General features: G+C 49.3%; 1 protein-coding gene across 1 annotated transcript in view; it reads left to right on the top strand.

Moving 5' to 3' along the window:
- LOC138259000 (inter-alpha-trypsin inhibitor heavy chain H3-like) overlaps positions 1-27,155 on the top strand; it is a 554,189-nt gene that overhangs the window by 40,787 nt on the left and 486,247 nt on the right. Inside the window, exon 2 of the mRNA XM_069206373.1 lies at positions 3,514-3,537. Within this exon, the coding sequence (XP_069062474.1) occupies positions 3,514-3,537 (24 nt within the window). The remainder of the gene's footprint in view (positions 1-3,513; positions 3,538-27,155) is intronic.

Genomic DNA, 27,155 nt, shown 5'->3' with positions numbered 1-27,155 from the left:
TATACTATAGAAATAATAATAATTATTAAATTGTAATGATAACAACATAGTCTTTAAAATAATAACAACAAAACTTCATTGTATTCCTCATATATTGATATAGATTATATGCATAATTTTCACTTACAATTTTAAATAATAATAGTTGTCACATTTACTTAGGCAATGTATGTCATCAGGCAGCATAAACACAATTTTATCATTCACATTCATTGTCATCATCTTCTTCTTCTGAATAGGTGCCATCAATCTCTGTGCCTGTTTGATTTTCACAGGTGGGAATTCTGCACATGTCAGTGTGCTTGAGGTCCTTTAGACAGCAGATACATGTTGGCAGTTTGAAATTCCTAATGCAGTTGCAAGCTAGTAGATCTAACACAGCCTGAGGTGCTGGCTGCCCCTCCATCCAGTCCTCTACCAGTTGCTCTGCTCTCTTGAGTTTTTTCCAGCTTCCATCCTCTCTCAATCTGACTAGTTGTCTGTGGACCATTCAGGAGACATCTCTTGCTTATAGCGACTTAACAATTCACATATTTGACATGTTTCTTTAGACAGCCTCTGCAAGGTGGAAGTTGATGACTGTCTATCTTACCCTTCTTTGCTACGAATAGATGATATCGTGAGTCATTGGTTTGATGAACCAAAGATTTTGGTGCATACAGCAAGCATGAGATTGCTCCAATTTGTTAATTAGTTCATCAGAGAGATCTCATTCATCTCCAAGCTGCAAAAATGTTTCCCCTTTATGTCTGTTGGCAGACACAATTTTTAATCCACTTACTTTTCCTTTTCCTGCAAATGAACTCACTGTGTCACATCGGGTAAATGTATAGAGACCTATCATAGCTCGACAAACATTTTCACCAAGTGTTGAAGGTATTTTCCCAATGTCAAGGATTGTATGCACATTTCAGTACAACATTTCAGAAGCAATTTGGGCATCGCTCTGTCATGGAATCCCAAACACATAATAAACACATCAGTTTCATCTGAGCTTATTATTACTGCCTTATAACCCTCATTAGCAGCGTTTGCAGCATGCAGCAATAAATGACTATCTGCTTCTTCATGCGTACTTTTGCGATCGGGCACTTCATGGCTCCCTTCAGATGTGATTTTGTAGCATTAATCGTCACAGTATGGAACAGTGTTTTATTCTCAAGATTTACAAAATACTCTGGTTTCCTCAATTTCTTAACAAGACATGCGATGAGAGTTGTTTTATTCCTTACGTGGCTTACGAATTTCCTCTGCTGTCTGACAGTCTGGGAAGATGAGATACTCTGTAACGCGTGCCCGAGTTCTTCCCCTCTGATTGTGCTTTCTGTGTTCTTAATAGATGTCCCATTGTACGCATCAAATGTAATATTGATTCTTCGACTCCTATTTCCTTTCCCAAAGCCATGGACAAGAGAGGCATAGCCACCTCACCGAAGTTTGATTGCTCTCTGAACAAGAACCATACCATAAATCAGTATGGCTGATTTCCAGGTATTTCCTCAGGAGAGATAACGTTTTCTGGAGGTATATTGCTAAAACAGCTTTCTGGAGTTGCGAAAGCCAATGGGAAAGGACCTAAGGAATGAGAGAGTACATCCGTTATTTGAAGGTTTCAATTCTGTGCTATCACAATGATTCAACCAAATAGTGCTTTGTTAGCTTTCATGATGATTATCCTGCCATTGCTGATCATTGCCTTTTTCTTGGACATGTTCATGAAGGTTTTTAGTTTGCTCCTTTTCATTGGGTCATGAAACTTCTTAATAGGTGATTTATTCTCAAGTCCTTCAAGTCTGAAGTCTTTATAGCACTGTTCACCTACTTCATGCACCTTCTTTATGTCAGATGGATGTCTTGAGAGGTATTTTTTGCTATGGAGAGACTCATGAGATCTTGTGACCTAACAAATGGGTTTATATAGCTCTGAACTAGAATAACAGCTCTCACAACAGTCTTCTTCTATTTGTGACTTATGTAGGTCTGTGTGAGTAAGATCTGAAATGTTGTTATGAACCATTTCCCTTATCTGACCCAAAAAGGCGCTTCTGTGTACAGACGTCATATAACATATTTTCACAGCACCCACCTTGAGTTTGTACCTTGTCATACCACCCAGAGTCTGTGTGTCTTTCTTGACTGTTACCTCTATCTTTTGATCGACTGGAATTCGTCCAAACAGAATAAAATCTACAGATGAACTGAAAAGCATCCATTGATGAAGATGTGGTATATCTGGATGTTTCACTGCAAGTAATGTCATTTCGGCATATATACAGGAAGAAGACGGCATAGTTCATCCTGTCATACGCAAAACACCATATCACAGTACATATGGCGATAAGCTGTAAATACCAATTTTCATTCTCAAGCAGCACACAGCACACAGCAGAGTCAGCAAGGCATTTTTAACAATATCCACATACCACATCCAAAATGCAGAGGGATCTCCATTGTCATGACAAAGATGTTCCAGAAATGCATTTACATCAAGGTACAAATGTTGGCTACTATGGACAGTTGCCACACCCTATACACAACCAATAGAAATTAACAAAGTCTTGTTATAAAATGTGTTAATGTCAATAATGTTGTATGTGTTATGGAACTATATATAACTGAGGAACATCAACTATAGATTTATTTATACTTTCATGAAGATTAGCCTTGTGGCTAATTATACACATTCTAACACATGCTTTAGAAAGCATACCAAATGAATGTATAAATCCAGCTCTCTGACAGCCAAAACACGCTAACGGTGTATTTCAGAGTCAATCTATGCTCTTTAAAGATGTCATTCGGTCTCTATTTTAACTCTAGGGTGGCTGGCATCAGTCGCGGCTAGTGGGGCGCGGAAGGGGCGGGGCAGCGCACAGAGGGGAGGAGGGGGGAATGTACATAATTTTTTTTTTTTTTTAAACTTACCTGAAAGCTGCTCGCCGCTCTGCTCCTCCATCTCCTCAGCCTCATCGCTGCAGGCACGGGCAACTGTGCTGCTGGGCTAGAGAGAGCCTACTGCTCATGTGTGTTTGGCCAGCCCGAGACAGCTGGCCAAACATACATGCGCAGTGCACTCCTCCTCACTGCTCATCACTCCTGTGGCCCTGCCCCTTTACCAGAAAATGATAATAAACTCAGTTTATTTTAGTTTTCTGGTAAAGGTTTTGCAGCTGCCGCTGCTGGCGGAGGGGCGACGTTCCTCGGCCTTAATGGAGGAGCCACCCCTGTCAAGCATAGAATTCCACAAGAGGCTTATTGTGCTGTTTGAAGGGTCTCCAACGAAGCCAGTTAATTTCACTTTTACCCAACATATCCCCACAAAAATGGGTCACATTTCCTGACATCGAGTGAATAAAATCGCTTACATTCCTCCCAAAAATTCACACTAAAATGAATTGTAAACATGAGTATGTCAGTCTGTTGAGATAGCTGTCTGACTTAAGCCTTAGTGAGGGCAACATATTTTAACAATGGTTTTATTATATTTACATGTTTTCTTTTTCTTCCTCACAGAAACGAAGCGTTGCTAATACAGTGGTGAGTTACCGTGGTTCTCATTTTCCTGCTTTTTGCATGTAAAAGTAGAGGCTTTTGCTTGGGTATTTTGCATGACTTATGACAATAACATTTCAAAGCAACAATTTTAATACGATTTGAGATAACTGAGATTGCAATGCTTTTCATCTGCTAAGTGTACCCCAATGTTATTTGATGTAGTTGCATACGCTTCTCTCATAGGACTTTAGTTTCTTACTGAATGTTGAAGTAAATTAAATTGGACAGTATTAAAGAAATTATCTGACTTCATGATTTGATTTGCGAAGGGTTTTGTTGTCAGTGTCTTGAGAGAAATACCTTGTGGAGTCTCTATGACATGACGATCTGTACTAAAGAAATATATTTATAGTAAAACAAAACAGAGTTCTAAACTAACTTTCTTGCTAAGAAAGGTATTTGAATATATTAAGCGGGGGTGGGAGTGGCAGTTGGGGGTTGAATCGTACACTCAATACCGTTTATGTCAGAAATACAAACTGTAAAAATGGAATGAAAAAAAAAACACTTGTGGCTACCATAAAATAATTTTATAAAATCTTGTGAATTATATGGCAAAAGTGTACTGGGAGGTGGGGCAAAGTAACATTCTCCTGTTAAAGGTGAGAGGAGCTTTTACAGTGAAGTGAGGAAGAGGGTGCAGGACCAGTAGGAATTTTTTAAGATTGATTGAAGGGATAGCCATAAGGGATAGTGAGACGTTAATAGGGTTCATGAATTATTAGCTGTTAGACCTCAAAACATTGGCTTGGTTTTCTTCCAAACCTTTTGCCTTCACTCCTCTTGTTTTGCTGAATTTGTTTTAATTGGTCATAGGACTCTGCATAATTTTACAACTGCTAACCAGGGCTAAAGTGCTTGTGGTCACCCCCTAAAAACATGGTAAAATTAGCTTAAACCCAATTGGTACATTTAAAGTATTTGTAAGTCCCTAGTAAAGTGGTTCTACATCTACCCAGGGACTGAAAGTTAAATACTACCTGCAGCACTAATTGTGCCACCCACTTATGTAGCTCTTTCAAGCTTGTCTCAGGCCTGCCATTTGCATCCCATATGCAGTGCAAGTCCTAGGGTAGGCCCTCAACAGTCATAGGGTAGGGTGCAATGTATTTAAAAAGCTGAACATGTACTCTTGCGTTTTACATGTTCTGTTAGTGAAAAACTCTTGAATTTGTTTTCACTACTGCAAGAACTAACTCTTTCAAAGGATAATATTGAGTTACCTTATTAAATTTAATAAGTGATAACTTTTGTTTGTGAACAGTTGAAAATATCATCTCTGCACTCCAATGAACTGTAATTTAAACCCCTTTTAATGGGAAAGTTTGATTTTAAGTCACAATTCTGGAAATTCCACTTTTAAAAAGTGCAAAACTTATTCTAAAGTCCAAACCAGTGAGCCCTCTAGAACCTGAGTCTATATATCACTCAAATACTTGTCCTGTGGGACTTTTTTATGCCGAAACCCTTGTGCATGTATTTTCTGTATCCTTAATAATCACAATCTTTTTAATCAATATAATGATTACTAGAGGCAGGGCCTTCTTTGTAAAAATGAATTATTTTTATTCCATTTCATATCTTCAAGTAGGTGGACAACAACAGTATGTGTTTTTAAAATGGCGACAATAGTGCAGATGGCGCAATGTGTGAGCATGGTGCAAAAGTTGATGAGATATGAAGTAAAACAACAGCTTGTGTTGTAGATTCCCTGGTGATAAAGAACAGTCAGTTGAAGCCAGTTACAAACCACAGTTCATCCCTAAATATATTCCAGCCTGTAGATCAAGAGCTCTTATATCAATGCTATGACCCTAAGATTACTTACAAAGTCTCATCAGGACAAACCATCTCAACAATAGAGCCACCTACAAGAGAAAACAGTAAGAGGCATGTTTAGTTATTGTGATCTTTGTTCAGTGTATTGTTATTAGGCCAGCCAGATAATGTACTCATCACCTATTGGACTTGATGTGTACCCCAGGTATATCTTAATTTGTTTGATATAGTGTACCACTCTGGAGTAAGATGGTACAGGAGTATTGAGCAATCAACAACCGGATGTATCTCCTATGGTCACGTTCATGCAGCAGGGTGTCCATCCAAGATTCTGCTACCGATATTACGCATGCATGCATTCTCCAGTGAACCACCTTAGTTTAATTAGTGAAAAGAAACCATATTTTTCCATTCTTCGCACTCAAGTGTCAGGCCGCATCATTTAGTTAGGGTTAACATTAATCAACAAATAAACAAAAACTTAGATCAAACACATAATGTTCCATGTACCACTTAAACAGCAATGCCTCTATTATGCTTCTAAACATAATGGAAGCCTGAAGCCAAAATTACACACCATCATTTGTGAAATCTACCTCTCTCATCATGGGATTGACTGTAAGTCATCCCTACACATCAATAAATATTAGGGGACTAGAGACTTAAATGTCTTTCATATCAGCTAGGAAGGATCCCAGCACAATCACTATCATCATAATGACACAAATACATTATGGTAGTGAAGGGCAGGTAATGAATATCATTTCGGCTGTTCTCACATGATCACTTTAATCATACAGCTCAACCAACTGAAAAGTCAACATAGCTCTGCTATCCTGCTGCATAAAAGGTATGACAGGTGGCTTGATCAGAACCAAGTGTAGGTCATGTCAGGCAACATGATCATTGAATCATCCTAAGGGTACATATGTGAGTGTAGGATATATTTGCCCTCATGTCATGTTGAACATACAAGTGTATTGGTCATGCAAGTGTATTGGACTTGATCCTTTCTGCAGGGTCATCCCCAAATGTTTTTCCTTCACTTCTCCTAATTTTGCAAAACAAATGATTTTGGCCTTATGATTCTGTGCAAATGCCGCTCCTAAAAAGTGCTAGAGTACCTGTGCTCTCTCCTTAAAACATAGTAAGATTGATTTATACACAACTGGCATATTTATTTTACGTATAAGTCTCCAGCAAAATAGCACTACCTGTGGCCAGGGTCTGTAAATTAAATACTTCTAGCTGTAGGAGGCTGGCCTGGTGTGTGGTGGGCACCTATGGTACTTAAACCTTATACCAGGTCCAGGTTTCCCTTATTGGTGTAGTGTAGTCAGAGTATAGAAGCCAGGCTCTCTAGAGGTAGCTGTGGATGAGCAGCCAAGGCTCATCTAGGAGACATGCAAAGCTCATGCACTTCCACTGTAGTCGCACTTAGTACTGACACGCATGAAAGAAAACACTCAGGCCCTCATTACAACCCTGGCGGTCGGTGATAAAGCGGCGGCATTACTGCCAACAGGCCGGCTGTAACAAAAATGGAATTATGACCATGACGGACACCGCCGAAAAAGACAGCCACTTTAACACACAGCGGTATCAACAAGCACCACAGCGATAACCTCCAACAGCCAGGCGGAAGACAATGTTCCGCCCACACTAATATGACACACCTCTTCGCCACCTTTTCTTGGACGGTACCAATGACATCATAAGCACGGCGGAAACAGAACACAGAAGTCAAATGACTAACCTCTGCAGACTCAGGGAACAACTACTATGCTATTTTTCCAATGTTCGTCTACCTTCTTCTGCACTATGACTACCAACGCTGCTGAAGACGACCACGGTGAGTACTGCGGCCTAGCACACAAGGGAGAGGTGGGAGAAAAAAGAGAGTGATGCACACATGCAACACCCCCACCCCCAACATTATAAACACAAGCAGATGCAGTAACATTACATATACATCCCGTACCCCTCAGGAATAATACAAGGACAAAATGATTGGAAGAAAGCGAGTGCAACACGAGAAAATAACATGAAGAAGTGCAGCAAAATACAAACCTATGTACATATTTACAAATGTTGGGACACTGCCTAGTCCTCAATGTCTGTGGGCGAGAGGACCACATCACATAGGCCAAGGCCCAACCTCAGTCCTGCAACAACATGGAGAGAACAATGCAGGGGCATCAGGTCTAAAATACACAGGCACCTCAGGGGGACGGGGAACAGGGGGGGCACCTCAGCCGGAAGATGGTACAACGCCACTGGTCCTGGAGGGGGATACATGCCCTGTGTGATGTCCTGGGGAGTGCAAAGCCACTCAAGTGGGTGTTTTGCCCACTGCTTGGTCCTGGGGAGTGCAAAGCCACAGTCTCTCAAGTGCGTGGTTTGCCCACTGCTTGGTCCTGGGGAGTGCAAAGCCACAGTCTCTCAAGTGGGTGGTTTGCCCACTGCTTGGTCATGGGAAGTGCAAGGCCATAGTCTCTCAAGTGGCTGGTTTGCCTGGGAAGGATGGGGGGAGTGGATGGCTTCTTCCACTGGTTCTGTAGGGGGCCTTGAGCCCTGCGATGCAGATTTTGGGGAGTGCAGGTTCACAGTCTCGCACCTGGGTGTCACACCTACAGGATTTGCAGGGGCCAGGATGCACCACAGCCCATGGAGGCAGGACTACGCACTGCCAGCCGGCGGTGACAGCTGCTCAGTGGTGGTAATGGCGGGGCTGGTGTTGGGGCTGGCAGTGGTGGGGGGAGGCTCCAGCCCATCTCCTGCAGCCTTGGATGGCTGCACACTGGGTCTGCTGCTGCTGGCAGTGGTGCTGGTGGTGGTGCTAACAGTGGTGGGGGGAGGCTCCAGCCCTTCCCCTGCAGCCTCAGACGGCTGCCCACTGGGGCTGCTGATGCTGGCAGTGGTGCTGGTGGCAGTGCTGGCAGTTGTGGGGGAGGCTCCAGCCCTTCCCCTGCAGCCTCGGACGGCTGAACCGCCATGGTTGGTGGTGCAGGCTCAGAATAAGTCCCAGCAGCAGGCCTCCTGTCCTTCCTGCCTGCAGGTGAAGGCCCCTTGCCCTTCCTGTCAGCAGTCAGGGATTCCTCCTTGCCCTTCCCTGTAGCAGCTGGAGGTGCCACCTTTCCCTTCGCTTTCCCAGCTGATGGTGCCTCCTTGCCCTTTGCTTTCCCAGCTGGTGGTGACTCCTTGCCCTTCGCTTTCCCAACTGGTGGTGCATCCTTGCCCTTCCCTGTTGAAGCTGGTGGTGCCTCCTTGCCCATCCTTGATGCACCTGGTGCTGGCACACATTCAGTGCTGCTGGCTGGTTCCCGGGATCCTCTCCCACCTGCAATAGCTGTGGACACTACTGTGGCCGTGGACTGTGTGGCTGAGGTGCTCGCGGGCATCTGACCACCCTAGCCCGACGTGAAGGGTGGGGGGCAGAGATAGGGAAGAGGTCAATGGTGGCAAGGAAAAGCTTCGTAGGGACATTTGGGCGAGAAGAGGGTGAAGGTTTGGGAGTGGAGGAAGAACAAGTGGTTGTAGGAGGTGTCAGTCTGCTGAGTTTGGGTGCAGGTGCATGGTCTGGATGCTGTTGTGAGGTGGATGGCTGTTGGGTGTCTGAGTGCTTGCGTTTGTGTACTTTGGGAGGAGGGGGCACAGACACAGTGGGAGAGGACACAGGACGTGTGCATGGATGTGGGGGTGGTGACTGCCAGTGAGGGGTGTGTAGTGATAGGCGTGCTGGTGATGAAGGTAGTGGATGAGGATGTAGTGCATGCAGGTGTGAGTGGAGACACAACTGGGAGGGAGGTGGAGAAGGAGGAGGAGGGGGCCACAGTGGAGGCAGTGGATGTTGGTTTGTCTGATGCTTGTGTTTGCCTGAGCCACTCCTGTGTGTTGTTCTGGGTGTATGCTGGTCTGCCTGTGTGCTTGGGATAGGTTGGGGTTGCGGGGAATGGGACTGAATAGAGGAAGTTGGAGGGGAGAGGCTAGAAACAGGGACAATGGCTGCCATCAGAGAGGAGGCCAGAGCCTGGATTGATCTCTGTTCGGTCACTGTGCCAGAGTGAATGCCCTCCAGGAATGCAATTGTTTGTTGCAAATAGGCTGCCAGCCCCTGGATGGCATTCACAATGGTTGACTGCCCAACAGTAACCATGCCATTTTTAACTGAAGGGGTGATAGAGCAAAAAGTGTAGCAAAGTCTAATTCCAACAATTCTAAAGCATATTTAATATTTCCAAAAAACTGTACTTTCTCTCTCAAAGTGAAATCTACCTTGACAGGTGGTACCACCCCAGTCCTGGACCATTGGAAGTGGACTTAAGGTGCTCTGCCAGCATCTGTGGATCACACAGAACTGACGCAATTCCTCTGCTGTCCAGTGCAACCTGAGCAGAACCGATGCACCTCTGCTGCTGTGTGGATTGGACTTGTCACATAACCTCCACGTTCTTTGGAACTGACTCATAGCTCTGACTACGAGATGGATTCACAGCACAGACCTTTGCATTACTCATCAACGGAAGCATCGATCGTGAGGCTGGACATCTCATTGCAGTTCCACAGCTCATGAAAACTGACACACCGCCCCAACTGGTGCTGTATCCTGGATGCCAAACTTTGCATCAGAAACCCTCATCAGCAGGATCCTCGATGATGATACAGGACTTCACATCGCATCCTTGCTGCGTCTCAGGACCAACACATTGATTCAGATGTGTGACACATCTTTGACGTGGAACCTCGCAATGCACTGCAGCAAGGATTTAAGGTATTTTGCTCAACTGGCCTAACTGGGTCCCTGTAGCCAGCCCATACTTCGTCGCAGTTGGCCTGAACTTTGTCCTGGTCTGGCATTACCTGATATCCACACCTTTGCACTTTGTGCTTTTTGACATTATTTTCACTAAAATCTTTAAAATTGAATATCTCCAGTTCTTCTGTTTTGATTTTTGTCATTTTGGTCTTCTATTATTTTTTTTAAATAACTCTATTTTTCTAACCATGTGTGTGATCCTTTATTACTGTTTAAACTGTTGCACACATAATTTACACTTTGCCTCTAACTTGACCTTGGCTGCTCTGTGCCACGCTACCAGAGGGTTCAGCAGAGAGTAATTTATGGTTGGCTTGTGCCTCACTTTGACAAGGATTGTGGTTGCTGCCTGACCAGGGACCACGACCCGGTCAACCAACGACCCAATTTCTCACAGAATGAAAGACTAATATATCCAGGGTACCTGTGCTGGGCTGGCTATCAGAAAACCGGCCCAGCAGTGCCCCGGGTCTGCCTTCGCGACTGGTGAGAATGACCCGGATAGAGAATTCCTCGGATCCAATCGGGATCTCGAGGTGGAGGAAGGTGGGGCCTTAAAAGAGGAAAAAGAGGAGGGGTCATGGCAGCGGCTTTCCAGGACGGACGGAACCACACTGCGAAGGTCATAGATGTAATTTAGGCTGCTGGCCATGCTTTGTTGCATATCTATCCATTTGTATTCTATCTATTTGTATTCTGCCTATGCGGCAGCCCTCCCGTGGCCCCTATTATGAGTTTCCCGCTTGGTCAGCGGACAGAAACTCAGGGGGTCATTCTGACCTCGGCGGTAAAAGGCAGTTACCGCCGGTCAGAAGACCGCCATAACACCGCCGCAGCCGCGGTAAACTGCCACGGTCATTCTGACCCATAACTGCCAAACCGCCAAAAACCTGACCTCCACTGAAGGCCGCCACATCAACGGTCAGCGATAAACTGGAGATGACCAAACCTCCACCGTCACGCCAACAGAAATACGCCCATGCCATTCCGACCCACGAATCCACGCGGCGGTCATTCAAACGCGGTATTCTATTGGCGGTACACACCGCCGCGGTCAAAATACGCACCCAGCACCAAAAAATAGCCACATTGGACAATTTGAAATACACACACCTGATACACAAACATGCACCACTCACACACATCCAATCAACTATAAAACACACACCCACATCACCCACAAACCCCCATAACTAGAAAATCGGAGACAAGGCGCGATACACAGAGAGAGAGCACAGCGAACGCAAACCACAACACACAGAGGAACCCAACATCATCACCCACACTACATCCACGCACAAAACACGACACACCACCACACTCATCACCACAAACACCACCCCACACCTCATCCACACCACCCCATGGCACCCCAAAGACACCCCAGGTTCTCGGACCAAGAACTCAGGGTCATGGTGGAGGAAATAATTAGGGTAGAGCCCCAGCTCTTCGGCACACAGGTCCAGCACACCACAATAGCCAGGAAGGCGGAGCTATGGCAAAGGATCGTCAACAGGGTCAATGCTGTGGGACAGCATCCCAGAAATCGGGAAGACATCCGAAAGCGCTGTAACGACCTACGGGGGAAGAAGTCTTCGCCGTGCAGAAGACTGGCGGCGGACCCCCACCCACTCCACCAGAATTCACAGCATGGGAGCAAGAGGTCTTGAACATCCTGCATCCTGAGGGCCTCGCAGGAGTAGGCGGAGGAATGTACTCTGGTAAGTCTAATCTCAACTACTTCATCCCCCCCAACCACCAGCATGCCAACCCACACCCCCACCCTCACCCCCAACCCCCATCACACATCCTCCCTGCTAATGTCTCACCAGCACAACCCACCCAACCCAACACCAAGCCCTGAATGCCAACACAAACCATGGACACCCATCACCTAAGCATGACCACTGTACATACCCATCCCCCCCACAAACCACCATCACAACACCTCCCCTAAGGGAATGCCAGCACTGGGGGACAAGGGCATCCACAAATTGCACGCTATGGCACACACAGAAGCAATAACCATACTCTTTTACCCCTGCAGGACCCGAACGCCAACACACCGGCCAGGAGGATCCAGAAATGTCCATCCCACCCCCAGAACAGGCCCCCAGTGATGACTCTGTCGACCTGGAACCAGATGACCAGCCCGGACCATCGGGGACCTCTGGACAGTCGGTTCCCCTCAGGCAGCCACAGGCCACAGCAGACCTACCCCCCTCTGGGAACACCAGCACAGCACCCACCCAGCGGGCCCATGCCTCTGTCTCCAGGACAGGTCAAGCAGCGGTGTGTCTACCACTACAGGGCACCCAGGATAACCCACCACCCCAACAACAACAGGGACCTGGGGGTAGTGGTAGTGGGCACACCGTCCAGGGGACAGAGGCCCAGGAACAAAGGGGAACTGGGAGGGCTGCTGTGCGACAGAGGGAGGACAGGCCTAGGGAACCCACTGTCCAAGAGGCCCTCACCACCATCATGGGAGCGTACCACCACTCCCAAGAGACGATGGCGATGGTCCTGGCCAGGTTCCAGGAGATCCAGGCCATGCAGGAGGAACAGTACATGGGGTTCCGGGAAGAACTGCGCAGCATCAGTTCCGCAATGGGTACAATCGTGGTGGCACTCAACCTGATTGTCACCATATTGCGGGACCATGTGGCCCCCCAAAGGGCCCCTGACACTAGCATGGAGGAAGAACAGCCGACCACCTCCGCCGGTGCTAGTGGTCAGGAGGCCCCTACACAACAGCAACAGGCCACCCGGACCCCACCCCCTGCAGAACAAGAACCACCCCGCAAGAAAGGCCTGAGATCTAGGAAGAAGACAGAGTAGGATGTCAAGACCCCCGCCATGCACGGATACCCCCGGATGTCATCCCACTGTCCAACATGTTCACCCTGTCCAACCTTGAACTGCCCCTGCTCCACCTTCCACAGGCATATGGACAATGCACCTGTGCGACTGAGAGTCTGGACTCTGCCATGGACAGTCCTCCACCATCACCTATCACCCTTTTAGAACTATTCCACAATATTTGCACTTCAATAAACACAATTATTGCACAAAAACCATCTGGAGTCTGCTATTTATTTAAAAAAAAACAAATGTATTAGACAAAACCAACCAAAAATGTTCAGTTACATTGTGATGACAACATACCAGTGTCACACAGCGGTAGTCCATGGGGAAATAAACCAGAGGTCACTCCGTGGGGACCAGATCTCTGAAATTGGAAGGGAAATTCACAACTTAGTTACCATACATTGGGGGGAAAGGTCAGACAGTAGAGAGCCAGTACTGTAAAAGATATTTTAAAATGCTGGAGTTGATTCTTACCTGTGTGTTACTGGAAATACTGCAGTATCACTGTGTCCCTGTTGTCTGTGTTGTCCTCTTCGTCTTCCTCCTCTTCACTCTCCGCAGGCTCCACAGCTGCCACAACACCACCATCTGGACCATCCTCCTGCAGGAAAGGCACCTGGCGTCGCAAAGCCAGGTTGTGAAGCATGCAGCAGGCCACGATGATATGACACACCTTCTTTGGTGAGTACATTAGGGATCCACCTGTCATATGCAGGCACCTAAACCTGGCCTTCAGGAGCCCGAAGGTCAGCTCGATCACCCTCCTAGTACGCCCATGGGCCTCATTGTACCGTTCCTCTGCCCTTGTCCTGGGATTCCTCACTGGGGTCAATAGCCAAGGCAGGTTGGGGTAACCAGAGTCACCAATTAGCCACACACGCTGTCTCTGTAGCTGTTCCATCACATAAGGGATGCTGCTATTTCGCATGACGTACGCGTCATGCACTGACCCTGGGAACTTGGCATTTAAATGGGAGATGTACTGGTCAGCCAAACAGACCACCTGGACATTCATCGAATGATAATTGTTTCGGTTCCTGTACACCTGTTCACTGTCTTTTGGGGGGACCAAAGCCACATGGGTCCCATCAATGGCACCAATGATGTTGGGAATGTGTCCAAGGGCATAGAAATCACCCTTCACTGTAGCCAAGTCCCCCACCTCAGGAAAAATGATGTAGCTCCGCATGTATTTCATCAGGGCAGACAACACTCTGGACAATACCTTGGAAAACATAGGCTGAGACATCCCAAATGAAATGGCCACTGTAGTTTGAAATGATCCCCTAGCCAAAAAATGGAGTACTGACAGCACCTGCACTAGAGGCGGAATCCCTGTGGGTTGACGGATGGGTGACATCAGGTCTGGCTCCAGCTGGGCACACAGTTCCTGTATAGTGGCACGGTTAAGTCTGTAGGTGAGTATAATATGTCGTTCTTCCATTGTCGACAGGTCCACCAGCGGTCTGTACACGGGAACATTCCTCCGTCTCCTTGCAAGTCCCAGCGGACGGTGCCTAGGAAGGACAACATGGAGCACATAGTCAATCAACCCACAGGTACGTTCCCACAGCTTGCACAGTACACGATTCTCTATGCATTGAATGGGTTGTATGAGTGTCGATGCAAGGCCTAGGCATGTGTGACGCAGTAGGAATTAAGCCATGTGGGCCCTTGAAATGGCGGCTGCCTGACCTGTGAAGTGTGACAATGTGATGTGAGGACATTGCGCTGGCATGGCACACCGTGGCGGTAGGCGGTCGAAGACCACGGCGCAAAGCCACATTGGATAACATTGAACCCTATGGGTTTCAGGAGCCAATGGCGATGTGCGCCGGCGGTCGCGGTACGCACTGCCGCGGTACGCACCGCCGCGGCCGTAACTGCCATTTTCTCTCTGCTTAATCACTCGAGACCTGAGCATCCACAGGAGAGGACCTATACTGCAAGTGCTGCTATGACCTCGGTCTGGAAGTGATAATGGCTGCTGCGACTGGGGAAAGGGCCCCCGCCTTCAGTTCCGAAGAGTTGGAGAAGCTCGTGGACGGGGTCCTCCCCCATTATGCGCTACTCTACGGTCCTCCAGACCAACAGGTGAGTACACGGGGGCAAATGCTTAGTGGCCAATGGCTGGGATGAGTGGGGTGGATGTACGATGGAGGGGAGGGGAGCGAATGAGGAATGCATGTCACGACAGATGAGAGCATGTGCCACATGGCAAAGTTGGGGAGGGGGGGCCACTCACACCCACCATGCAGAAAAGTGATGATGTTTCTTTTCCCCCCCTGTACATGTCACATAGGTCAGCGCCCATCAGAAGATCGATATTTGGCGTGCCATCGCCAAGGATGTCCGGGCCCTGGGAGTCCACAACAGACGGGGCACCCACTGCCGCAAGAGGTGGGAGGACATCCGCCGCGGGAGCAGGAAGACCGCCGAGGCTCTGCTGGGGATGGCCTCCCAACGTAGGAGGGGTGCCAGTCGTACCTTGACCCCCCTGATGTCCCGGATCCTGGCGGTGGCCTACCCAGATTTGGATGGGCGCTTGAGGACATCACAGCAGACACAAGGGGGTGAGTACCAGCACATTCAGCTATACTTGCACGCAGTGGAGGTGCCTGGGTGGGGGAGGAGGGCTGTGGGTATCCCTAGGCCAGGGCGATTTCTGTAGGCTAGGCCCCTCCGTGAGGCATGGTCCTGTGCCCCGCCCCCCACCTCCGTAGGGTTCCTCGTAACGCTATTCATGGACCTGTGTATTCTATGTGGGCAGTTGTCACCCATAGGCTTGTAGGGCATGTCCCAGTGAATGAGTAGTGTATCCCAAGTGCGCAGCGTAGTGCAGGGGGCTTCTGTGTCTGTCCTCTCCGCCTACGGTGTCCCCAATGCATGCACTCAACTTGTCTTTATTTCTCCACCCCCCCCCCCATTTTCTTTGTTATTCTGTTAATGTGTGCATTAGCATCATCAGGCGGAGGAGAAGTGGCATCGGCGCAAGAGGGAGCTGCATCTCACATGGCCCCGGAGGGCCATGCAACGGACTCCGAGTTGACCAGTGAGACGGAGGGCGAGGGGGGCTCCACCACGGGGACCCGTGCAGACGTCAGTGACACCGACACGTCCTCGGATGGGAGCTCCCTTGCGGTGGCGGCAACATCCGTGCCCACCGCTACTACAGGTACAGCCGCCACCCAGCGCACCAGCTCCGCTCTCCCAGCAGCCCCTCAGCGTTCGGCCTGTGCCCACACGGCCAGGAAGCCGGCCATCTCCTTCGCCCCAGGCACCTCAGGCCCTGCCCCAGTCACCCCTGCTGCCCTCAGTGAGGAGGTCATTGACCTCCTGAGGACCATCATTGTTGGGCAGTCTACCCTTTTGAATGCCATCCAGGGTGTGGAGAGGGAGGTGCATCAAAGCAATGCATACCTGGAGGGCCTTCATTCGGGTCAGGCTGCCCAGCAGCGATCGTTCAACACTCTGGCCTCAGCACTGACGGCAGCCATTGTCCCTGTCTCCAGCCTCCCTCTTCCAACTCCCTCCACCCAGTCCCACTCCCTTGTTCCTCTGCCTATCCCATCCACACCTACAGACCAGCCTGCACACATCTCAACACCCAAGGGCAGCTCATCCAGACATAAGCACCACAGAACACACAAGCATTCACCCAAGCAACATCCAGATGCAGACATGCCAACAGCCACTACCTCCTCTGTGTCCCCCACCTCCTCGTCTCCCTCCTCCCTCCCTGTGACGTCTACACTCACACCTGCATGCACACCACCATCAGCCAGTACACCCATCACCAGCACACCCTCCAGACCAGTCCGCACACGTGCAGTCACCACCCCCACTGCCATGTACACGTCCCCTGTGTCCTCTCCCAGTGTGTCTGTCACCCCCGCTTCCAAACCACACAAACGCAGGCAGGCACCCACCCAACAGCCATCCACCTCACGACAGCCTCCAGCCCAAGCACCTGCACCCAAAGACACCAGACTTGACTCTCCTACAACCACATCCTCTTCCTCCACTCCCATACCCACTACAACTACCCTTCCCACTGCTCCTAAAAAACTTTTCCTCTCTAAGTTGAACCTCTTTCCATCACCTGACCCACCCCCTCCATCTCGTAAGAGTTCCAAAAACACCTCAGCCACCACCAGCCCAGCAACTCCGAAGAACATCGTGCCTGGCTTTTGGAGTCCGCCCTTTCCTTGGGCAGGCACATCGGCCAGCAGCAAGGGCACAGCCAGCCCCTCCCCCCCCCCTGGGAAGAGGACCAAAAAATTGAAGGGCCGGCGCGACAGGCCTGAGACGGCTGCCCCCAAGGAGAGTAGCCTTGCCCCGTCACCTGCCACATCCAGTAAGGGAGGCAAGGGCCACGGAGATTCTGCCAAGGAGAGAAAGGGCAGCAGGCCACAAAAGTCAGGAAGCAGCCGACCTGGCCATGAGGGCCCCACCAGCCCCATTCCGGGTGTATCGGAGGACACCCAGGGCCCCAGGACTCCATCACAGGAGGGCCCCGCAACGGAAAGGTCCGATGCTGACTGAGCGGGAAGTATTGGCCAGGTGTGGTTCCCTCGAAACACAAGACAGGCACCGCTGAACAGGGCCCCGCTGTGAGGAGCACCGCTGAACAGGGGCCGCCGTGAGGAGCACCGCTGAACAGGGCCCCGCCAAGACAAGCACCGCTGAACAGGGCCCCGCCAAGACAAGCACCGCTGAACAGGGCCCTTCAAGACAAGCACAGCTGAACAGGGCCCCGCCGTGAGGAGCACTGCTGAACAGGGGCCGGCAGGACATGCACCGCTCCGCTGGGCCCTTCATCTCAAGCACCGCTCCGCTGGGCCCTCATCTCAAGCACCGCTCCGCTGGGCCCTTCCTGTCAAGCACCGCTCAGCTGGGCCCTCATCTCAAGCACTGCTCCGCTGGGCCCTTCCTGTCAAGCACCGCTCCGCTGGGCCCTTCCTGTCAAGCACCGCTCCGCTGGGCACCCCTGTCTCAAGCACCGCTCCGCTGGGCCCTTCATCTCAAGCACCGCTCCGCTGGGCCCTTCCTGTCAAGCACCGCTCCGCTGGGCCCTCATCTCAAGCACCGCTCCGCTGGGCCCTCATCTCAAGCACCGCTCCGCTGGGCCCTTCATCTCAAGCACCACTCCGCTGGGCCCTTCCTGTCAAGCACCGCTCCGCTGGGCCCTTCCTGTCAAGCACCACTCCGCTGGGCCCTCATCTCAAGCACCGCTACGCTGGCCCCTCATCTCAAGCACCGCTCCGCTGGGCACCGCCGTCTCAAGCACCGCTCCGCTGGGCCCTTCATCTCAAGCACCGCTCCGCTGGGCCCTTCCTGTCAAGCACCGCTCCGCTGGGCACCGCCGTCTCAAGCACCGCTCCGCTGGGCCCTTCATCTCAAGCACCGCTCCGCTGGGCCCTTCCTGTCAAGCACCGCTCCTCTGGGCCCTCATCTCAAGCACCGCTCCGCTGGGCCCTCATCTCAAGCACCGCTCCACTGGGCACCGCCGTCTCAAGCACCGCTCCGCTGGGCCCTTCATCTCAAGCACCGCTCCGCTGGGCCCTTCCTGTCAAGCACCGCTCCGCTGGGCCCTCATCTCAAGCACCGCTCCGCTGGGCCCTTCCTGTCAAGCACCGCTGGCCCATTGGCAGGCCCGGATCTGTGTCGGGCAGGGCTTCACGAGGCACTCTGCCCACCATGCCTCCTCCATGACCAGTGGACTCCTGATGGACTGTGGCTTTGCACTCCCCAGGATGGTCCAGTGGGCAAGCCACCCACTGTAGAGACTTGAGAGACCGTGGCTTTGCACTCCCCAGGATTGAACAGTGGGCAAGCCACCCACTGTAGAGACTTGAGAGACTGTGGCTTTGCACTCCCCAGGATTGAACAGTGGGCAAGCCACCCACTGTAGAGACTTGAGAGACTGTGCCTTTGCACTCCCCAGGATTGAACAGTGGGCAACCCACCCACTGTAGAGACTTGAGAGACTGTGGCTTTGCACTCCCCAGGATGGTCCAGTGGGCAAGCCACCCACTGTAGAGACTTGAGAGACTGTGGCTTTGCACTCCCCAGGATGGTCCAGTGGGCAAGCCACCCACTGTAGAGACTTGAGAGACTGTGGCTTTGCACTCCCCAGGATTGAACAGTGGGCAAGCCACCCACTGTAGAGACTTGAGAGACTGTGGATTTGCACTCCCCAGGATTGAACAGTGGGCAACCCACCCACTGTAGAGACTTGAGAGACTGTGGCTTTGCACTCCCCAGGATGGTCCAGTGGGCAAGCCACCCACTGTAGAGACTTGAGAGACTGTGGCTTTGCACTCCCCAGGATGGTCCAGTGGGCAAGCCACCCACCCACTGTAGAGACTTGAGAGACTGTGGCTTTGCACTCCCCAGGATTGAACAGTGGGCAAGCCACCCACTGTAGAGACTTGAGAGACTGTGGCTTTGCACTCCCCAGGATGGTCCAGTGGGCAAGCCACCCACTGTAGAGACTTGAGAGACTGTGGCTTTGCACTCCCCAGGATGGTCCAGTGGGCAAGCCACCCACTGTAGAGACTTGAGAGACTGTGGCTTTGCACTCCCCAGGATTGAACAGTGGGCATGGAGGCCCTTCGTGGATCTGGCGTCGTGGACTCATGTGGCTGAGGTGCCCCCCCTTCCGTTCCCCCTGAGGTGCCTGTAGTTTATTTTTGTGATGCCCCAGCAGTGTTCTCTCCAATGGACTCGGTCTCGTGTGTGGGCTTTGCCCATGTGTTGATGCACATTGGCCCCCGAACATTTGAAGTTTGCCAAACTGTGCCGGACTTTTGCTACGTGTATATGTAGTTCATGATGTAAAACTATTTTTTATATATTTCATAGTTCACTATACTGAATTATTCCTATAATATAGTTATATTTGTACAATCATTTCCTTTTGTCTTTGCATTATTTTTTTGGGGTTTGGGGGTGTCACTCTGACTTGTTAATCTGCATTGGTGTGTAGGTATTTCGGTGGGGGTGTGGGGGGGTAGGTGTGTCGCGTATTTGTGTGCCCGTAACCTTTCCTCCTCCCCCCTCCCCTGTGTCGTAGGTGCAGTACTCACCGTTGTCGTCTGCGGCGACGTTCGTGCTCCTGGTAGAAGAGCAGGAAGGCAATGGCTGGGAGGATGTGGAGTTCCGGTTCCATGCTGTCCCGATTCCGCATGGAGTGTCTCGAGGTGAGCGTTTTCCATTCAAAATGTCTGTTTCCGCCGTGTTTTTATCGGCGGGGCTCCCGCCCCGGAAAAGGTGGCGGATTGGTGAGTCGTGATAGGGTGGCTGGTACATTGTCTGCTGCCTGGCTGTTGGCGGTGACCGCCGCGCTGTTTGTTTGTGCCGCCGTGGCGGTCGGAGTGTTAAAGCGGCGGGCTGTGTTGGCGATTCCCGCCAGGGTCAGAATTCCATTTTTTGGACCGCCAGCCTGTTGGCGGGTTGGCCGCCGCTTTAACACTGACTGCCAGGGTCAGAATGACCCCCACAGTTTCCACCCATTGGACAAGCAAGAAACGCACAACAACATTGACGGCGGCATTGCTGTTATGCGTCCGGTGCACCAGCACCTGTCACGCAAATCACTGTCTGCAAAGCAGGCAGCGATTTGCGCAAAGGGGTAGGCCAGGGGGGCCCCCGCACTGCCCATGCCAAGTGCATGGGCAGGACTGGGGCCCCCCTAGGGACCCTGATGCCCTGCCTCTGCCAGTCTTTCCATTGCGGTGAAAATGCCATGTAAACACCGGCGGTGAAAACGCCATGTAAAAACCGTTGGAGAGAGGGGTCCTAATTGCTGAAAAGTGGTGGTGCTGGTGGTCCAATCGTGGTGGTAATAACACGGTTGTAATAACGCGGTCGGACCGCTGCTTTGGCAGCGGTCAACGACGAAGACCGCCAGCCTCTTAATGAGAGCCTAAGTGTCCACCTCGGCTATCCAGTTTCACTAATTCTAGCACTTGCCACCACATCTCATTGGCAGTGTGGTTCTGCTCCAAGTGGTGTTTGGCCAACAATGCCCCTTCCACTTTGCATCTCACTCGGCTTCTGTGTTTGCACATCCTCTGCTTGACCATTTAGGTAGTCCAGCCAACGTATACCAGATTGCAAGGACATCGGATGGTATGAATTACATTTCTCTTTATACAATTTCTATTCCTTTCCCTTACCATAAATACTTTGATGTTACTTGTGATCTGACAATCTAGCCAACTGTTACATCTGCACTATTCAAATATCTCTGCAAGATTCCATAGTAATCTCATAGTACGTTTTGGAAGGAGTTTCTAATGTGCTCTAACAAGGTCCATAATGTATTGTTCAATGGCAAACAGAGGGGACTGGTTGCTGTTTCCTCTACTAGATACCAATGTATTTTGACAATCATTTCGATTACTCATGGGGTTGAATGTGCTGACCATAAGTATCCTTTTCCTGTTCTTATCTCTCCTATCTTTGGGAGTTAAAAGTGTCTCCCTCAGGCAATACCAGGCCCTTTTCAGAGCTCTATTGACTACCGTTCTTGGAGAACCTCTTTTGAACACTTTATTTTTGAGTGCTTGGGCCATCTTGAAATAGTCATCTCTATCTCGACAACGTCTCCTTACTTTCAAGCACTGCCTGTAGTAAATTGAGGTACTGGGTGGGGGAGGTGGTTGGGGGGTTTTAAAACCTTCTCAAGCAGCAACCACAATTCCTGTTAGGGTGAAATCACATGCAAATCCAAAATAAACCTGTGCTTAACTCTCTGGTAGCTTGCCACAAACAGTCAGGCTTAACTTAGAGACAATATGTAAAGTATTTATGCCGTAATAAAGTGAAAACACAAGACAAGAAAAAGCTCACCCTAATTTAGATTAATAGAATAACATTTACATTTAATGCATTATTTAAGACCTAAACAACAAAAATCCAATCAGTAGAATCAGAGATGTGCAATTTTAAGATTTAACTGAAAATACTCCCTAAAAGCACAAAGCACCAACTGTCGTTATTCAGTCTTGCCGGTCTGGGAAAAAGTCACAAGCTCAGGTTGATCACGATGGCGCACAGGCTGGGTACAGGGACCAAGTTAAGCCCCCTGAGCAAAGTACCTTAAATCCTGTTTGCAGAGCTTCATGACATCGCACTGCAAGGATGCATCGCGCAGCAGCAGTTGTGAAGAGAACTGGGCCTGCAATGTGGAGTCCTGTGTTTTTGTTGGACATGCTGTCAATGAAAGGTTTGCAATATGAAGTCCTATGTCGAGGATGAGCCTCAAGCTGGTGGTTCCAAACAATCTGCGAGGCTGCGATGTGAAGTCCTGTGTCATCGTAGAGGATCCTGTCGACGAGGGGCTTGCGATGTGAAGACCTGCCTGGAGGATGCATTGCGCATCGAGGGTTCTGAGGAGACTGTGGGCTGTGATGCTGTTGTTCTGAAGTGAAGCTTCGGGCTATGAATCATGCGTCATCAGTTCTGCTCACAGGACTGCAGATGGGCTGGCAGAGCACCTTTAGGCCCACTTACAAGGGTCTAGGACTGGGATGGCACCACTTGAAGTGCAAGACTCACATCAGACTGAGTCCAGCTGCTATGCTCGACGTGGTTTGTGCCTTTTCTGTCAATAGGGCTCTGATCAGGAGGTCAACCAACTACCCCTTCAATTCCATTTGGTGGTAATGGGCACGAGATGCAGGTCCAGTTCTGTCAACTCAGACAGCAGGGCAACAGACTAGCAGTCCTTCTTACACAGCAGTGCAGCAGTCCTTCAGAGTCTTCTGCAGGTCCAGAGGTGTCATGAAGAGTTTGGCAGGGTTCATTATTTATACCTGGTGCCCATTTTGAAGTAGAATAAGATTCTAGAGGTTTCCACCCGAGAGGTGTTTGGATATTTTTGCATCCCTGCCCTCAGCCTGTCTGGAGTCAAAAGACTAGTGTTAAAACCTTTTGTGAGTGTGCTGGGAAGAGCCTTTGTGATGTGCAGGTGTGGTAGGTGACCGCCTACCCCTCATCAAGTCAAAGATGGCCCATCCTGCCAACACCTATATTCCTATTGTCTCACTGTTTGGGAGCAAGGGCGGTTCTTTAAGGGCGTTGCGGTATTACCCCCCCTTTATTTCTGTCCCAACTGTTTTTGGACTTCCACATTGGCAGTATTAAATATAAAAATGCTAGAAAGGTTTTTTGGGCCACAATGGTCAGCTTTTTTCAGCCACGGGCCTGTTGCTTTAAGTTCATGAGGAAGATGGGAGTGGTCTAAAATAATTGACAGTCAGTGTGAATCACAATAGAATAAACATGATCGTGCAGCAGTATAACCACAGTCATCTACTCTTTTGCAGTGCGCATATCAGGTTGGACAGCATTCTCTCTATGGCCAGCCTGACATGTGCACTAGAGGCCTCTCTCATACGCTCAATAAGTGACCCTACCATAGCTGCAGCTCCCCGGTCTCCTAATGAGTGCTAATTTCACCTGCACAAGCGAACCCTGACAATACTCTCTACCATTACTGTGCCATGCTTTTTTAGTCTCTATGTCGAAAAGACTCTTCATTTTGAATCCTGTGCATTTGCCACCACACCACAACTATGGCATTGCAGTTGCAGTTCACACATCAAGTATCACTGAGTCAGGCACAGCACACATGGCACTGGGCACATGACGAGGCAGCAAAGCGGTGGAATGTCAGAGAGAGAGAGGTATAATATTTCCTCTTCTGACCTCCTCATCACCTCTTTTACTCTCACATTCCATGTCTAGGGCCTGGCCTCAAGGCAGCAGCACTTCGAGTCAGGATGCTGTGTGTAAATTAATTAGGTTTATACAGTTGACTACTAGTTGAGTGTTTTTGGTTGTGGTCACTGGTTGATGAGCAATTGGCAATCACTGTATGGTATGGCTTGGCTTTATTTAAAGTTAGGTATGGATCAGCCCTTAGTTTGTTTCTGCCATTGGCATGCTGCTGCTCTTTTAGTCTCTTTGGCAAAGAGACTCTTTGAGCCACCACTACGGCATTGATTGCAGTTCACGAGTGACATGCAGAGGGTGATCAAGGGAGGCGTGTAGGAACAGCTAGCGATGGATGGTACAGTGTACATGCTAAATGGCACTGCTACATTAAGCCTGACTCTGCATTTCGTAGCAATAATCTCAGTAGTGGCTCGTGGGCGGCAAAAGGGGCAGGACATGGAGGAAGTGCTCAGGGCGGGAGCAGCAGAAAAATAAAATATATATGTTTTTTAAAAACAAAAACAAAACACTTATCTCTTCAGTGCGGTCCCGCGCTGTGCTCCTCTGTTACTCGTCGCCGCTGCAGGCACAGGCTCCCAGCCTTCCCTGCACTCAATCCTGACGCTGCCCAGCCGGGGCGCTCCAAGGCAGACTGGGAGCATGTGCAGGCTCTCTCCAGCCCAGCAACAAAGTTACCGGGCTGGAGACAGCCTACAGCGCATTAGTGTTTGGCTGGCCCGAGATGGCCGGCCAAATAAACTCGCACTCTGAGAGGGAGTGCTGAGTACGCCCCCTCAGTGCATGTCATCCCTGTGGCCCTGCCCCTTTTTTCTTTAAAAGTTTTTGCAGCTGCTGCTGCTGGCTGGGGGGGCAATGCTCCTCCACCCGTATGGAGGAGCCACCACTGAATAAACTAAACTATCACACAGGCAGTGTCAAGCACAGCACACAAGGCGCACTTGACGAGGAAGCAATATGGTGGAGTCAGGGAGAGTGGTATTATTTCCTTCTGACCTTGTCACTTTTCTCATTCTCAGATGTCTTGGCCAGGCCGCAAGGCAGCAGCACTTGAAGTCGGAGTGTAAAAAACAATGATAAAAAACTAAATGAGAGGTCAAATAAATTGCAAATTAGTTAAGTTCAGTCAGTTGACTAGTTGAGTCATTGTTTTTTCCTCTGGCTGTGGTCATTGGTTAAACAGCACTTTTGTGTATTGTGTTCATGCGTCCTCCGGCCCACATTTTTTTACTTTTTGACGCAAATCAGCGCCAGGGCAGATTTGCATCAAAAATTTTACCGCCGGCTATTGCTATTCCAACACGCCTACCGGGCGCCTTATGTATGGAATGATGTTAGCCAGCGCTGCGGCCTGGTTTGCGTCAAAATAAATTACTCTAACTGGGCAGCGAAGGCGAAGGGAAGACTAGGGGTTGTGTACCAAAGAATAGTGCGAGTCAGATTAGAGTAAAAAATATTGGCTCTAACCTGACTTGCGCCATTTTTTGATACACAACCCCCATGGAAATGACACCTGTCTTAGCAAAGACAGGAGTCATGCCCCCCTGCCCAACGGCCATGCCCAGGGGACTTCTGTCCCCTGGGAATAGCCATTGGGCACAGTGGCATGTAGGGGGGCACTAGTTAGGCCCCCCTATGTCACTGTAAAAACATTTTTATACTTACCTGCACTCACATGCACTCACCATGGATGGGTCCCCCCATCCCTTGGTGCCCTTCAGGGGTGGGCTAGGGTGGCAAGGTGCAGGGAAGGGCACCTGTGGACTGCTTCCATGGTCTCCCACCATGGAAAAGGGCCCACAGGTCCCTTAACGCCTGCCCTGACCCAGGCGTTAATTTCTGACGCAAATTGGGATTTATGTCATTTATGTCATTTTCCGGCTCCGACTCCCAGCCAGGCACCATTAAGTTATTTTTTGGATGGGAACGCCTACCTTGCATGTCATTAACGCAAGGCGGTTTCACGCATCCAGAAAATGACGCACACTGAGATATTTTGACGTTAGCGGGGTCTAGCGTCAAAGTATAAATATGGTCTTAGTTTTGCACCGAATTTGCTTAAAAAAATGAAGCAAATCTGGCGCAAGCAGAGTATAAATATGGGCCTTAGTTTGCCTCACCCTCGGTTTGCAACCATAGTGTTGCACTTTCCAGGCAGTCTTAGCTAAGATGATTTAGTTCCAAGCTAATATTCTGTGTTTAAATTGAGATAACGAGGACACCGGTGCCTGGCCTGGAGTGTTTACATTGCAAAGCTAAACGTATTGATTGTGGAGCAAAGATCAGGGTATCCATGCCATTACCTATGCGACTCATTGGTGCTTATATGACAAACACATTACCATGGATGGCTGGTAAAGAAGCTGAAAGATTTTTTAGAAACCACTCTAATGCACAAAATATGCTCATAGAAAACCTAGACCTATTATATATTGTTTACATGGGTAGTTACGTCCATTGGGGGTTTACAGAATAATGCATGAGACTCTCACTCCTAAGCATTTCCTCACTGTGATATATTATGATATGTGAGCAATGCTATATTATGCCCTGTTTGCTGCACTCAACTAGCTGTGCTTCAAAGACATGGAATGTATTCTGCAGATTCCCAAGTGGTTTACAGCTCACCCTGAGCCCAGTGTTTATGGCTTGTAAAGTAGCTCATGGTGTCGGGAAATCAGCCTTTTCAGTACCTCGCAAATGGTAGCAATGCATATAAGGAATTTGTCAGGGTATGAACACAGGCCTAGTAACAGAGCAGATTGGCAATGGAAAGAATTATGTCTGGCCTCAATGTGTAGTGTAAACATTCAGAAAGGAAAATCCCCGGAGGCCTCAGCCTTGCCTTTGATGCAGACCTTGTGACATTTTGCTTTATTAACCTTTTTGCATACTCAAATTTGCTTGAAAATCCACCATTTGCCGACAATTTTTTCAGATTTTCTTGGGAGGAGAACTTCCCGAACCCCTCCCAAGTGATGGTCAGGCTCACTTGCTTTGCGCCTTTGCCACAGGGCACTAATCCCAAACTTTATACCATACCACTTTTAAATGGCACCAGCCACCACTGTCTGGGTGTACTACAACTACTTCTAGTCATGTAAGCCAAGATACAGGCTGCAGTTACCAAAAAACTCATACAGAATATGACAACTTTCTAAAAGTGGCATTTTCAGAATTTATCCCTATCTTTATTAGTTTTTTTTCATATTGGGTAGTAAACATCTGTAAAGGATCACACCTCATTCACATTTTGTATACATGTCACTTACAGTTTTATGCCAATTCTCTGTATAATGTGCCCAGTTATACATAAGAGCCCTATCCACAATGTACTCCATTATTTCAATTGCAATTACTAAAGTAGCATGTCTAATGTGGAAAAGGC

This window comes from Pleurodeles waltl, chromosome 9 (assembly GCF_031143425.1).
Source record: "Pleurodeles waltl isolate 20211129_DDA chromosome 9, aPleWal1.hap1.20221129, whole genome shotgun sequence".
Lineage (NCBI taxonomy): Eukaryota > Metazoa > Chordata > Amphibia > Caudata > Salamandridae > Pleurodeles > Pleurodeles waltl.
The sequence above is the reverse complement of the archived record's forward strand: the minus strand, read 5'-3'. Positions and strand labels throughout refer to the sequence as shown.